The 14,848-nt window shown below is 49.4% G+C and overlaps 1 protein-coding gene across 11 annotated transcripts in view; it reads right to left on the minus strand.

Moving 5' to 3' along the window:
* Positions 1-14,848, minus strand: part of PSD2 (pleckstrin and Sec7 domain containing 2) — a 98,271-nt gene that overhangs the window by 26,005 nt on the left and 57,418 nt on the right. For 8 of the 11 annotated variants that reach the window (XM_075442153.1, XM_075442149.1, XM_075442155.1 and 5 more), the window contains 3 exons: positions 12,136-12,330; positions 5,766-5,846; positions 5,088-5,200 (listed from right to left, as the gene is read on the minus strand). In XM_075442153.1, the coding sequence (XP_075298268.1) occupies positions 5,088-5,200; positions 5,766-5,846; positions 12,136-12,330 (389 nt within the window). The remainder of the gene's footprint in view (positions 1-5,087; positions 5,201-5,765; positions 5,847-12,135; positions 12,331-14,848) is intronic. The other 3 variants (XM_075442158.1, XM_075442157.1, XM_075442159.1) reach the window with 3 other exon arrangements.

The raw sequence follows: 14,848 nt of genomic DNA on the forward strand, positions 1-14,848 counted from the left end.
AAAATGCACTCTGGCACATGAATTAGTCTTTGCAAAGACCTCACAAAAGGCCTAGAGCACCAGGGAGGGGACAGGGGCAGAAATACTACGGCCTTGGACTTCAGCCCTGCTCTTGGCACGCGTTGTTGTGCTCACACAGATGGGCTGCTCCACAAACCAAGCCAGACATGACATGATGCTCCTGGCTTATTTACCTTGCGCAAGCTGCTCTGTGAATTGGTGCCTTAGGGTCAAGCTGTGGCTTACCCACAGGTGTGGCTGGGGAGGTGACATTTGTCTCTTCTTGTTGGGGAAGATGTGCAGCCACAGAGAGCCAGCTGTGGCCCATCTCCATCCTGGTCAGTCACGACACAAGGCTGCCATTTGTGTGGAAGTGACAAGCCCTGAATACCCCATGTTCAAGGCCAAGCTCTAAACACTGCCAGCTACAGGCAGCCAAACACACAAGCCCAGGATGAAGACAATGAGCACAGGATGAAGGCAACTGGCCCCTTATAGCAGCCTTTCAGTACCTGAAGGGGGCCTACCAGAAAGCTGGAGAGGGACTTTTTACAAGGGCATGGAGTGACAGGACAAGGGGTAATGGCTTTAAACAGAAAAAGGGTAGATTTAGATTGGACATAAGGAAGAAATTCTTTACTATGAGGGTGGTAAGGCACTGGAATAGGTTGCCCAGAGAAGTTGTGGATGCCCCCTCCTTGGAAGTGTTCAAGGCCAGGTTGAACGGGTCTTTGAGCAACCTGGTCTAATGGGAAGTTTCCCTGACTGTGGCAGGGTGGTTGGAATGAGATGATCTATAAGGTCCCTTCTAAACCAGACCATTCTTTGACACTATGATTCTATGATTCTATGAGCACATGAGCTTCTCCCTTTCCTGGAACAACCACGGTCTCTGAGGAAGAAAGGGTTTCTCACGGGAACATTACATATTGCTTTATGAGGGCTGACAGTCCTAGGGGCATGATGTGATGGACATCCCCCATCAAGAGAGAATCATTTCCTAAGAAAGATGCGTCCTTCACTTTCACATGAAGCAGTTTTGTGCTTAGGACAATGTGCCTCCCCAGTGCATATTTTGGGGTCTTTGTGGGAGATTCTGGGCTGACATATTCAGCGGGCTTTACTGTATCACTTTGGTCAGGTAAATCATTTCCCACATGGCCCCAAGGTGGAGCTGGTGTCCCAAAACCTGCTACTCTCTCGCTGTTGCTTGGCTCAGTTACATTGTCTTTTTTCTCTCCTCTCACAGTGTCGCAACACAACCATATATTTCCTCCATGTCTGGGCTTCATCAGGAGAGCACTAATAATGTGTCCAAGACACCACTCTGTGGGAGAAAGACCAGTCACCCCACTCAGCGGTCAGCAGATCAGAGCTTCTGCCACCCTCATAGAATCATAGAATTATACAACAATTTGAGTTGGAAGGAACCTTTAGAGGTCATCTAGCCCACGTCCCCTGCAGTGTGCAGGGACACCTTTAACTAGACCAGGTTGCTCAGAGCCCCATCCAACCTGACCTTGAATGTTTCTAGGGACGGGGCCTCCACCACCTCTCTGGGCAATCTGTTTCAGTGCCTCATCACCCTCAATGAAAAAAATTTCTTCCTTATCTCCAGTCTAAATCTACACTCCCTTAGTTTATAACTGTTCCTCCCTGTCCTGTCACAACAGGCATTCCTAAAAAGATTGTCCCCATCTTTCCTATAGGCCCCCTTCAGGGACCCAAAGGCTGCTATAAGGTCTCCCTGCAGCCTTCTCTTCTCCAGGCTGAACAGCCCCAACTCTCTCAGCCTTTCCTCATAGGAGAGGTGCTCCATACCCCTGATCATTTTTGTGGCCCTCCTCTGGACCCACTCCAACAGTTCCACATCCTTCTTGTGCTGAGGGCTCCCAGAGCCAGACGCAGGACTCCAGTTGAGGTCTCGCCAGAGCAGAGTGGCAGAATCACCTCTCTCAACCTGCTGGCCATGCTTCTCTTGATGCAGTCCAGAATATGGTTGGACTTCTGGGCTTCGAGCACAGGTTGTCAGCTCATGTGCAGCTTTTCATCCATCAGGACCCCCCAAGTCCTGCTCAGCAGGGCTGCTCTCAATCCCTTCATCCCCCAGACTGTATTGATAGCGGGGGTTTTCCCAATCCATGTGCAGGACCTTGCACTTTGCCAAGTTGAACCTCACGAGGTTTACACAGCCCTACCTCTCCAGCTTGTCCAGGTCCGTATGGATGGCATCCCATCCTTCTGGCGTGTCAAATGCACCATCAGCCTGGTCTTCTCAGCAAACTTGCCGAGGGTGCACTCGATCTCACTGTCTACGTCATTGATGAAAATACTAAACAGCACCGGTCCCAGGATACACCCCTGAGGGACACCACTTGTCACTGGTGTCCATTTGGACATTGAGCCATTGACCACTGTCCTCTAGCTGTGACCATTCAACCAATTCCTTTTTCACTGAACAGTCCACCCATCAAATCTGTATCTCCCCAATTTAGAGATAAGGCTGTTATGGGGGACTATGTCAAAGGCTTTACAGAAGTCCAGATAGATCACATCCATAGCTCTTCCCTTGCCCACTGATCTAGTCACTCCATCATAGAAAGCCACTAGGTTGGTCAGGCAGGACTTGCCCTTGGTGAAGCCATACTGTCTGTCTTGAATCACCTCCCTGTCCTCCATGTGCCTTAGCATATCTTCTCAGAAGATCTGTTCCATGATCTTCCCAGACACAGAGGTGACGCTGACAGGTTGGTAGTTCCCAGGGTCCTCCTTCCTACCCTTTTTAAAAATGGGTGCAATATTTCCCTTCCTCCAGTCACTAGGGACTTTGTCTAACTGCCATGACCTTTCAAATATCATGGAGAGTGGTTTGGCAATGACATCAGCCAATTCCCTCAGGACTCTGGGATGCATCTCATCAGGTCACATAGACATCTGTATGTTCAGGTTCCTCAGGTGGTCATGAACCTGATCTTCCCTTACACTGGGAGAGGCTTTACCCCCCTGGTGCATCTGCACCTCATCTGCAGCATCCTATCATAGAGGCTGCAGTGACCCTAGGTTTTGCAACAGCCATGCCTCCATCAGTGGAGAAGTTATTGAAGCAGCATATAGTGATGCCCTGAGATGTCTTAGAGGGCTTTAAGACCTTCTAAGCCACTTGATCTTCTCCACACAAAACCGCCTTGGCTCTATCATGCCTCTGTGACAATAGAACATCACAGCCAGGGGTGTTTGTTTAGAAATCTAGATGATACGCAGTGGCTCAGATTTCATCTCAGTGGAACATCCTTTGCAGTTTTAGGCTGGATGCAACAAGAAGGAACTGCTTCATGAAGAAAGAGTTTGCAATAGCTTTCTCAAATTATCACACATCTAGTGTATGTTTTTGCAGTATCTGCAATAGATGTGACCTGAAACAGCTACTTTACTTCCCTCCATTACATCAGCTTCAAGCAGTAATTGGATTATTATATTTTTCAAGCCCCATTCAATTCCAGTACTGAGTGCATCTCTGTCCTGCTTGGAACTCATTCAGTTTACACTTGGTCTGCAGTAAATGGTCCTGCCCAGCCTCGTGAAATGTGCTGCCACCAACGCAGGCAATGCTGTGGTCCTGAATGTTAATGAATAGCTCATGACAGCAGAAGCAGTAATGTGTTTCAGGCCCAGTTTTCTTTACTCTTAATAGTTTTGTACTGTTCAGGAGTGCAACATTTCTAAAATAGGTCCTACCAGCAGCAGTGACATCTCCACTGCGGGCCACGAAGTTACGGAAGAGTTTAACTTTCTGACTTCTTTCATGTTGGCGTTAGTAGGCACCTTCTCATGGGGTGTATGTAGGAGTGGGGTTGGATGCAATGTGGTTGTGGATCACTTGCAGGGGGAGATATTGAAGAGGGGTCAGGACTTGGCATTTGAAATATTTCAGTTGGGGACTGTTGCTAATAATTCAGCCTGCAGCTTAATGTCTACGTGTGGAGGACCCTTTGCAGGGGAAGGTCTTTGGATCAGTGGGGGAAAACATCACACAAACACAGGGAAATTATATCTAAACCTGTATGTTACTGGAATAACACTGAATAAATCAAAGAGGTCATTCTGTTTTGAGAACAGCTTGTGTGCAATTAGCTTGGCAGAGGGACTGGAACGTTCAAGTGACACTAGGCACTGCTGCTATTCAGGAAGCCTGCAAGATGGAGACAAGCAGGAGCTCTCAGACACAAGTGGCATACTGCATGCTGAAGGGGTGAAAGAGAAACAAACTGATACTGCTGTCAGGTCAGCAGTCTGATTTCCACCTATGGGGGCATTTCTAGATGCCTGTAAGCAGGTTGGTAGAGGCATTCATGTAAGCGTGAACATGGACACGCTCATGTATGTATGTGTGCAAGTGCACATGTATACCAGGAGTGACCTTTCTCATTTAAAAGTGCCAGAAGAAGCTATATCTACTTAAAAAAAAATGGAGAGGGGCTGAAAGTAGTTAATGAAATACGCAACTCTAGTGAGCCCAGAATTTTACCCAGCTGTGCTTTCTCCTGCTGCAATTGTAGATGCAAGGAACAGAACTCCTGCACATGGCAAGCCAACAGCATTCCTCAGTCTCCATGGAAATGTCTTCTTCCATTTAATGGACAAGGTCTTAGGCTGAGCTAGCACCAGACACCCATTTGCCACTGCCAGCAACCATTTAGCAGACCACAGCTGAAGTAATTTGCAGCCCCTGAGAACCACTCACCACCTACTCTGGTGCTGTGCAAAGCAAGACCACTGATCCAGGCTACAGCTGAGGAGCTTGTCTTCAGCACACCTCACTGGGAGCACACACTCAGACCCTCAGATCCTGAGGGGACTCATCTGGCTCTCTTAGGGGGAGTCTGTACAGCATGTGGTCTCCCCAGTCCATCCCAGGGCAGGGATAATTAGCAGGGCAGGATTCCAGAGAAAGGGAGAATCTGTAGCCTTGCCTGCCAAGTGGGTGGTATTCAGGCCGAGCTGTGGATGGCTGGTTTTACACTCAGGCTCTGACACTGATGCACTGTGGGTGTACAATAGACACTAGAGTCAGGGAGAGAAAGCAGTACCTTCAGAAGTGCTCTCCTCTGGGTTGCACTGGCAGTATCGCCGGGAGAAATGAATCAGCACCCGCTCCCGTTCCTGCGTCTCTCCCATCAACGGGAATGCTTTCAAGAATGTCCTGCAAAGAGAAAGTGATACTTAAAGATGTCATGGATCAATCTGCTGGGCACCATCCACGCTAAGGAGGGAGATGGAAAGGGGGTCCTCAGAGCACCTAGGAAGGCTTTTTTCCTCCCCCCAGCTTGCATACCCTTGGGCCTCTGCAGGTGCAATGCAAGAGGTGTCTATGGAGCCAGCTCTGAACTGTGTAGGGAAATGCGCTGTCAGCTGAGACCTGACCCACCTCTGGCTTGATGGCACTGGGGTGGGCTGTCCATCCAAAGGGAAGAAGTTGCTCCCGCTTGCTCTGATTTTGTCTGGGATGGGATTCCTGGGAAAGCTGCTCTCCACCATGGGGAAGCAGGTTGTGGGCCCTCCTGTCAAAGCCCACTTTTGGTGGCAGCACCTTGTGCCAAACATGACACCAAAGCAAAGACTAAACAACAATCTGGAGCTCCCCCCAGTCCCTGCTCCTATCACACAGACAGCCTCCACGGTGTCAGGAAGCCTGGAGGAGAAACCCACCGCCCTGCTCCGCTCTGTCCAGCCCAGGGCCTACGCGGGAGTGCCAGAGACCAGCTCACCTGAGTGCTTTGTCAAGGGTCAGGCCAGTGAAGTCAAAGAAGCTGAGATACTCCTCTGCTACCAACTTGCTAAATTCGTTACTGTAATTAAAGAGGGAGTAGTCAGCCCTTTCATCAGGGAAGAAGACACCATCTACAAGAGGAACAGCAGACTGCTGCCTCCTGGCCAGCCCAAACTCCCAGCAAGAGACTGCAAACATGATCCCAGACCCAGTGGGGACTTTATCCTAGCTTGAAATGCTGCTGGAATACCTCCAAAGGGCCCTAGCATGCCCACAGCCTAGCACTGTGGCTGCCAGCCCTAGACACCTGAGAATGGGAGATGCAGGCCCCCAGTGCCCCACTCTGCTGTGCTGCTGGACAGGCAGAGGCTCCTCCCAAACCAGCCAGGAGGATGAGATTATACAGATGCCCTGTGCTCATCACAACCTTCTCTCTTACCTAGTCCTCTCCCATTGCTGGACGTGTTCCCTCCTCCTACGGCAATATTCCTGCTCTCCACTCCACTTTGGCTCCCGTCCTATCCTCTCACCACAGCACCTTGCTTGCATGTCAGATGAATGCCCCTAGGAACTAGCGCAGGACAGCTCAGCTGAGCTTCTGGATCCACTCATCCCTGAATGCTTCTCCAGAAACCATTTGCCTGCCAAGTTTTTGAAGGATGCTTGGAGACACCTTTCCTTTAAAGTCAAAATGGGGACTGTTCAGTTCCTCTATCTACACAACTCAGGTAACAGAATAGCAAGAATAAACAATAAATGCTGGCAAGAAATGGGAGACAATCTCAATATGCTGAGCCTTTGCCATATACAATTCCATTTGAACCTGTCCCAGTGCCTTACCACCCTCGTAGTAAAGAATTTATTCCTTATATCCAATCTAAATCTACCCTTTTTCTGTTTAAAGCCATTACCCCTTGTCCTGTCACTCCATGCCCTTGTAAAAAGTCCCTCTCCAGCTTTCTGGTAGGCCCCCTTCAGGTACTGGAAGGCTGCTGTAAGCTCTCCCTGCAGCCTTCTCTTCTCCAGGCTGAACAGCCCCAACTCTCTCAGCCTTTCCTTATAGGAGAGGTATTCCATCCCCCTGATCACCTCTGTGGCCCTCCTCTGGACCCGCTCCAACAGGTTCATGTCTTTCCTTGTGCTGAGGGCTTCAGAGCTGGACGCAGGATTCTAGGTGGGCTCTCACCAGAGCAGAGCAGAGCAGAGCGGCAGAATTACCTCCCTCGACCTGCTAGCCACGCTGCTTTTGATGCAGCCCAGGGTATGGTTGACCTTCTGGGCTATGAGCGCACATTGCCAGATCAAGTTGAGCTTCTCGTCAGCCAAGATCTCCAAGTCCTTCTCTTCAGGCCTGCTTTCAATCCATCCTCCACCCAGCCTGTATTTGTGCTTTGGATTGCCCTGACACGTGTGCAGGACCTCACACTTCGCCTTGTTGAACTTCATGATGTTCGCACAGGCCTACCTCTCAAGCCTGTCCAGGTCCCTCTGGATGGCATCCCTTCCCTCCAGTGTGTTGACTGCACCACACAGCTTGGTGACATCAGCAAACTTGCTGAGGGTGCAGTCAATCCCACTGTCCATGTTGTCGGCAAAGATGTTAAACAGCATCAGCCCCGACACCAATCCCTGAGGAACACTGCTCATCGCTGGTCTCCTCTTCGACATTGAGCCATTGACTGCAACTCTTTGAGTGACACCTCCAGCCAATTCCTCATCCCCTGAGTGGTCCATCCATCAAATCCATGTCTCTCCAATTTAGAGACATCGATGTCATGTGGGACAGTGTCAAATGCTTTGCACGAGGCCAGGTAGATGAGGTCATTTATTCTTCCCTTATTCACCAGCGCTGTAACCCCATCACAGACAGCCACCAAATTTGTCAGGCACAATTTGCCTTTAGTGAAGTCGTGTTGGCTGTCCCAAATCTTCTCCTTTTTTTCCATGTGCCTTAGCATATTTTCCAGGAGGATCTGCCCTATGATCTTGCTGGGCACAGAGGTGAGACTGACTGGCCTGTTGTTCGCCCGGTGTTCCTTTTAACCCTTTTTAAAAAAAGGGGTTATGTTTCCACTTTTCCTATCAGTGGGAACTTCCCCAATCTGCCATGACTTCTCAAATATGACAAGATTGTGGCTTAGCAAGTTCATCTGCCATTTCCCTGAGGACCTGTGGATGCACCTCCTCTGGTCCCATGGGCTTGAGTACTTTCAGGTTCCTTAGACATTCTCAAGCCCAGTCTTTTCCTACAGTTCTTCGTTTCCCAGTCCCTGCCTTTGCCATCTGTGACTTGGGCAGTGTGGCTGGAGGACTTGCCAGTGAAGAGTGAGGCAAACAAGTCGTTGAATACCTCAAAAAAAAACATATTGCTAAGCATTGCACAACCAGCTTCAACCTCAGACATGTTACATACAGAACTCATTGTTTTTCCTACAGCATTGTTTCATTTTCTGCTGTGAGGTGAATACTGCAAAGCCTCTGGCACGGATGCCGCTCTGAGACATGACACACAGCGAGATCAGGTAGAGCAGCATGACAGCTCCAGGGGAGAGGTCCAGGCTGAATTTTGAGAGGCAGGACACAAGTATTGGTACTGGAGTTTGCACGGGAGACTGTTTCAAAGCCATATGAAGCCACAAGTCCTCACACTCCATAAAACAATCTTATCATTTGGAATTGCTGGCTCTGGTAAAGAACATGTCCTCATGGCCCCATGGCCCTCCGAATTTGTCTGTCTAAAGCAGTGCCACAATGATTGGCATGCAGATTGCTGCCAACTTCACAGGGAGACTTTTCCACTTGTCCTGGAACTTCACAGCAAGCTGATGTGAGATGCAGAACATGACCACATGTTTGTGAAAGGAGATGTCACCACATCTTCAGCCCTGTGCCAAAGAACAAGCAGAACCAAGCAAACCCCAGACCTCCTCTGGGATCCTCATGATCTTCTGCAGAAGACCTCATGCATTGGCTGTGACAGTGCTGGGAACTGGCCAGTGTTCTCCCTTCCACAGGTCAGGTCCCACTTCACATGTGCAGTTGTAGTCTCCCAGAAGAAAAGGTCTGAATCCTTCAGTTTGGGCACGTATTTACCAGGTCTCCTGAGAACCTGCTTGGGCACTCCGGACACTGAGCACACAGCAACCACTGCCATATACTGCAGCAGTGCAGCGATCAACAGGGGAGAATAGTGTTTGACTCCCCCCACTTAACTCAAGCTGGGTTTGAAGGAACAGCTTTGCCCGAGGCTCACTAAAGGCAAAAGACTATAGCCCAGAACAGATCTTGGGTGGGCTGAATAGCTCTAGAGATGACTTGACAGCCTACACCGGGAGCTACACACTAATTTACTTTCCTAAATAGATCTATAGTCAGGCAGGATGAAGGTGGGTGGGAGCTCCCCTTCACCCCACTCTCCCATCAGGGCAGCCCAGGAAGGTATGTAGGCCTTGCTGCCTGTCCTTCAGCTCACTGGGTCTTGCTGAAGGCCAGGAGTTAATAGGGTATTTGTGACCTCCAGGACAAGTGGTCTGTGTCAGTTGCTGTGGTGCCAACAGTCCCCAGCCTTGGTGCCCATCATGCCTTCCTGTGTGCCTCGCTTGGTTCCTCTTTTCTTGGAAAAACTTCAGGCAGGGACTGCCAGCTCTGCTGAGGGAAAAACTGTTGCAGGACACCTCAAGGAAGAAACAAACTGCTATGTTTAGCCAGGGGCTCAGTGATACGGATGGGACTCTGCTCTCTGATCTCCAGAGGCAGTTAACATGCCCCAGGCATTCCTGGGACACAGAGTTCGAGCACTGGCCAGGGCAAGACTATAGCCTATACTAATGTGGGCTTAGGTGCTTGCTCGTGTTTTCTCATTCAAGCACTGGCCTTCTCTCTGTTCCAGTTGCAGCCCCTCCTACAGGAATGGGTGACACTTCTACCATGCAGCTCAGACATGACAGAGACATTCCCACAAGAACAGCAAGGCATTTCCTGTGGAAACATGTCTGGTATCCTCTGGCTGGTGGCTCTGCCACACAGCCAGCCTCTACAGACCTCCTTCTACCTTACACGCTAACTTGACATTTCCTCCCTCTGCCTGGTTTGCGAAGGTCCAGGCACCAAGAGTGCTTACCGACCTTCCTGGGTCACAAGCCACCTTGACGGTAACGCAAGAGCCCTGGCCTTTTCTCCCAGTTTCCTTCCTGCATGGCTGGATGTGGACAGATGTGTGTTGTTTTACAGCCTGAATCACGCTGTCCTACAGAGCTAAGCCTGTATTGTCCTGGATCCTTTTTGAGACACAGTCAACTGGGTCAAAAAACAGATTGTCCTAAGACGTTTGGCTAAGTAAAATTCACCTAACCTCCAGGGGAGGAAAAAATGCTGTGTGCCCATGCCATACTGCCCATGGGACTCTGACAGACCCCCAGTTCTCAGTGCACTGCAATGCTGAAACTGTGGTCTGCTGCCTGCTCTGTTGCTGTCTGTGTGGTTTTGTGAGCACTGTGCTGTCTGGAGAAACCTTGCAAGGAAGTGCCTGTCACTACCATCTTCATGGTCTGGCAGCTGAGATAGTTCAGCCTCCATCCAGAAAGAGACATGTGGCTGTGGGTAGTGGCGGAGCTGAGATATTGACACAGACAAATCCAGGAACAAGAATCTTCCATGGAGAGTTCACCTGCCAAAACACATGTTCATCGGAGAGACAAAAGTAATTCTTGAATTTGAGGTTAACTTCACAGAATTGTGTCGTCTGGAAAGAAGCTATTTGGAGACAGCCAACTTTCATTTCCTTGTTCATCAAGCCTTTTCTAGTTGTTTGACAATGATAAATGATTTTCGTTTGGTTTTCGTTTTTTTGAGAAAATTGCCAATGTTCACAAAGAAAAAAAGGGGTTAAAATGTGTTGAACAGCTTTAAAACAAGATTTTACTCTTTGAACAACCCTCCTAGCCAGTCCACCTCCTACATGGAGCTGGCCTGAAAGCACCACTTAAACTTGTCCAGCTCCCATCACTGTAGGTTAGTCTTATATTGTCTGAAGAGAGCAAGGTCAACTTAAAACACACCTATCCTCCTCCTTCTTCCTCTCCTGCTCTGCAAATCCACTTGCTTGGTGCAAGAGCCTGCAGCTCTATCCAGTTCTTGCGCTGGGAAATGATTCAGATGTCAAAAAGCCGGCTGATCAAAACAAAAGTTTTCTTTCAAAGACTGTGTCAGTTCCCAAATGTGGGTCACCAAACAGCTTTCCAACATGTGAGGACTGCAGGTGCGAGTGAGGATTGCAGGAATTGCGAGTGAGGATTGCAAAGGAATGCACTCAGATGCACCTCCAGAGACCAATTGCTTGAAACTTCCTCAACTTGGTGAGCTGGCATGGCAAATTTGCCAGAAAAGAAAAGGATGCTAGACCTGAGGCACCAGCAAGCAGCAATGCACCTGCTACAAGAACCGCAGCAAAAGAGAACAAGGATGCTGCCAGGTGATACAAAGACCCTCTCTAGGAGATCATTGGTGGGTTCCTTCTGTCCCAGGACTAAGCTGAGAATCACAATCCTTGGTACTGAAATCTTGGGTATTTGCTGATCTGGACAGTCGTGTCCTGCTGATATGGACAGGAGTGAGACATTACAAGGACATAAAAAAGCCCCAGCAGCACAGATTATATTATTCAGGAGAAGGATGATGGGGATTGGTGTCCTTACACCCACTGGCTTCCTGAAATAATCTGTTCCTGCTACACTCCTTAGTGTTACTGTCTCTTAGAAATTTCTATAACTCTCCCACTTTTGAATAAACACTTTTTATTTCCCTTCTGTCTTACCCAGGCAAACCTACTAGCTGAGGTGCTTGGACCTCCGGTGTGTACCTGGATCTCCATCAAACCCTTCATGTCATCTATACAGACTGGGTCAGGAGGCACTGCAGCAAGAAGATTTTGGAGTGCAGACATTAAAATCTTGGGGACTGACAAGGAGCCCAGTGCAGATCCAGGTCTGGATCCCAGACCCTTCAGCCTGGGGATTGCTTTTGGGGGGTCTTGCTGAGCTCTTACCAAACGCATGAAGATCGTGGTTCTGGCAAGCAGCAGCTTGTGGCAGTTAATGCCCATTACACACAAGCAACTTGTAGGGTTCGGATTGCAAGGGCATTGCACTTTGATCAGTTTCAAATGGAAGGATCTCCAACAGCCCCAACTCCAGCCAGCAATCCCTTCTAACAGCAGGCTTGTCCCTTCATGCCTTTGTCCTGTCCTCCCAGCATGACCAGAGTTCCCCTAGACCATCCCCACTACAGCTGTTTCTGCTGCCCATGCATAATGTTGCAATATCTCAGTCAAACCCCTTGTAGGGCTGGCTGGAACCCAAAGCCCCACTTACTTTTTCCCGAGCTGGCGTGCCACATCACAGCGCTTGAACCCTTCGAGGTTGTAGAGGCGTTTGGCCAGCCTCTTGGCAGCCTCGCTATCCGCCCTGCAGCCATTTGCCAAGGTGTCCGTGCTGCCCTGGTCAAGCTGCTCCGTGCTGCCCATGTCGGAGTCAGAGTCTGACAGTGTGTCTTTCAAGCTGACGTCACTACACAGAAACAAAAAACAATTCAAGGAGCAGCAATGTGACTGTGGAGTAGAGACCACTGATGAGCAGGGTTCCTCAAGGGTCAGTATTGGGGCTGGTGCTGTTTAACATCTTTGTTGACAACATGGACAGTGGGATTGACTGCACCCTCAGCAAGTTTGCTGATGTCACCAAGCTGTGTGGTGCAGTCAACACACTGGAGGGAAGGGATGCCATCCAGAGGGACCTGGACAGGCTTGAGAGGTAGGCCTGTGTGAACATCATGAAGTTCAACAAGGCGAAGTGTGAGGTCCTGCACACGTGTCAGGGCAATCCAAAGCACAAATATAGGCTGGGTGGAGGATGGATTGAAAGCAGGCCTGAAGAGAAGGACTTGGAGATCTTGGCTGACGAGAAGCTCAACTTGATCTGGCAATGTGCGCTCATAGCCCAGAAGGTCAACCATACCCTGGGCTGCATCAAAAGCAGCGTGGCTAGCAGGTCGAGGGAGGTAATTCTGCCGCTCTGCTCTGCTCTGCTCTGCTCTGGTGAGAGCCCACCTAGAATCCTGCGTCCAGCTCTGAAGCCCTCAGCACAAGGAAAGACATGAACCTGTTGGAGCGGGTCCAGAAGAGGGCCACAGAGGTGATCAGGGGGATGGAATACCTCTCCTATAAGGAAAGGCTGAGAGAGTTGGGGCTGTTCAGCCTGGAGAAGAGAAGGCTGCAGGGAGAGCTTACAGCAGCCTTCCAGTACCTGAAGGGGGCCTACCAGAAAGCTGGAGAGGGACTTTTTACAAGGGCATGGAGTGACAGGACAAGGGGTAATGGCTTTAAACAGAAAAAGGGTAGATTTAGATTGGATATAAGGAATAAATTCTTTACTACGAGGGTGTTAAGGCACTGGAACAGGTTGCCCAGAGAAGTTGTGGATGCCCCCTTCTTGGAAGTGTTCAAGGCCAGGTTGAACGGGTCTTTGAGCAACCTGGTCTAATGGGAAGTTTCCCTGCCCGTGGCAGGGAATGAAATGATGTACAAGGTCCCTGTCAACCCAAACCATTCTATGATTGATGAAACCAACAGAAAATGCCACATTTTGGTGTCTTCTTGTCCTAACCAAAAAATATGAAAAAACAACAACAGGTTTGTGAACTGGACATTGGACAAACCCTCTTTCATTTCAGGTCAAATGAAACAGTACAATTTAATTTCAAATTTGTAGAAAAAGACTGAAGAGAAGGTGACTGCTTCCTGAGAAATGAGGACCTGTCCATTCAAAGCAAGCAGCCCCAATACATTTTTAAGTTTCCTCTCTCTCTACTGGTATGGACAGAAATAACAAGCTCTTTCAGAGCTGTGGGCATTCAGGAAGTGTTAGGGATAGACGGTATGCTTTTCAGTTCACATTATTTGCCAAGGATGAGAAGCTGCACTTGTATGATTCATGACAATGGGACTGGCAGCAGACCTCCTGTTGCTGGTGGGCTGCTCTTCTCCCAGCTGCTGGCTGGCGTTGTGGTCAGTTGTTACCACAGACAATACACTGAGCAGCCCCACTGGCACCACGTGGATGTGGCTGTGTCTCTTTATTTTCATGCCTAAGGCCAGTTATGGCATTGTGGCACCTATTTGCACATTTCTGGGCAGTGTGACTCATTGAAGGCCTGATAGCTATCTGGACATACAGCCTCACTCCAACTCTCCTATGACCTGGCTGCTCATCACCTGGTTTCCTCATGCAAGGAACCGCCAAGCAGATGAGCTGCTGCTTCCTGGGGACAATGGTTTGGGTCTGAGCTGGTCCAGAGGATGAAGTCTGTGCTGATCACCTCACTGCCCACAGAAGAACCTTTGGGGAGGCCTCTATGGGGACGCTCAGTCCTGAGTGAAACCTTGAGGTTTCTGTACAATTCAGAGACCCCTTGGGAGCGTGCCTGACTGCCTGCAACCTGCCAAGGGCTATTGAAAATGTCAGGCAGATAGGGCAGTGGTCTGTGTGCCCAGAAGAGCCCCAGCTTTGTCTGCTATAAGAACAGATGGGATTTGTGAGCAGCGAGATAAATTGCAGTGCCCTCCAAAGCAAATGTGAACACAAAGGGCTGAGCATCCTCCTGGAGAAATTGGTTGCCTATGGTTTGGATGGATGTACACTTCGTTGGGTAAAAAACATGTCTGGATGTCTGAGCCCAAAGAGTTGTGGTGAATGGAGTTAAATCCAGTTGGTGGCCAGTCACAAGCTGTGTTCCCCGGGGGTCAGTTTTGAGTCCAGTCTTGTTAAATATCTTTATCAATGATTTGGATGAGGGCACTGAGTTCTCCCTCAGTAAGTTTGCAGATGACACCAAATTGGGTGGGAGTATTGATCTGCTTGAGGGTAGGAAGGCTCTGCAGAGGGATCTGGACAGCCTGGATCAATGAGCTGAGGTCGATTGTATGAGGTTCAACAAGGCCAGGTGCTGGGTCCTGCACTTTGGTTACAACCCCATGCAATGCTACAGGCTTGGAGACGAGTGGCTGGAAAGCTGCCCAGCAGAAAAGGA

This window comes from Opisthocomus hoazin, chromosome 23 (assembly GCF_030867145.1).
Source record: "Opisthocomus hoazin isolate bOpiHoa1 chromosome 23, bOpiHoa1.hap1, whole genome shotgun sequence".
NCBI classification, from domain to species: Eukaryota; Metazoa; Chordata; class Aves; order Opisthocomiformes; family Opisthocomidae; genus Opisthocomus; species Opisthocomus hoazin.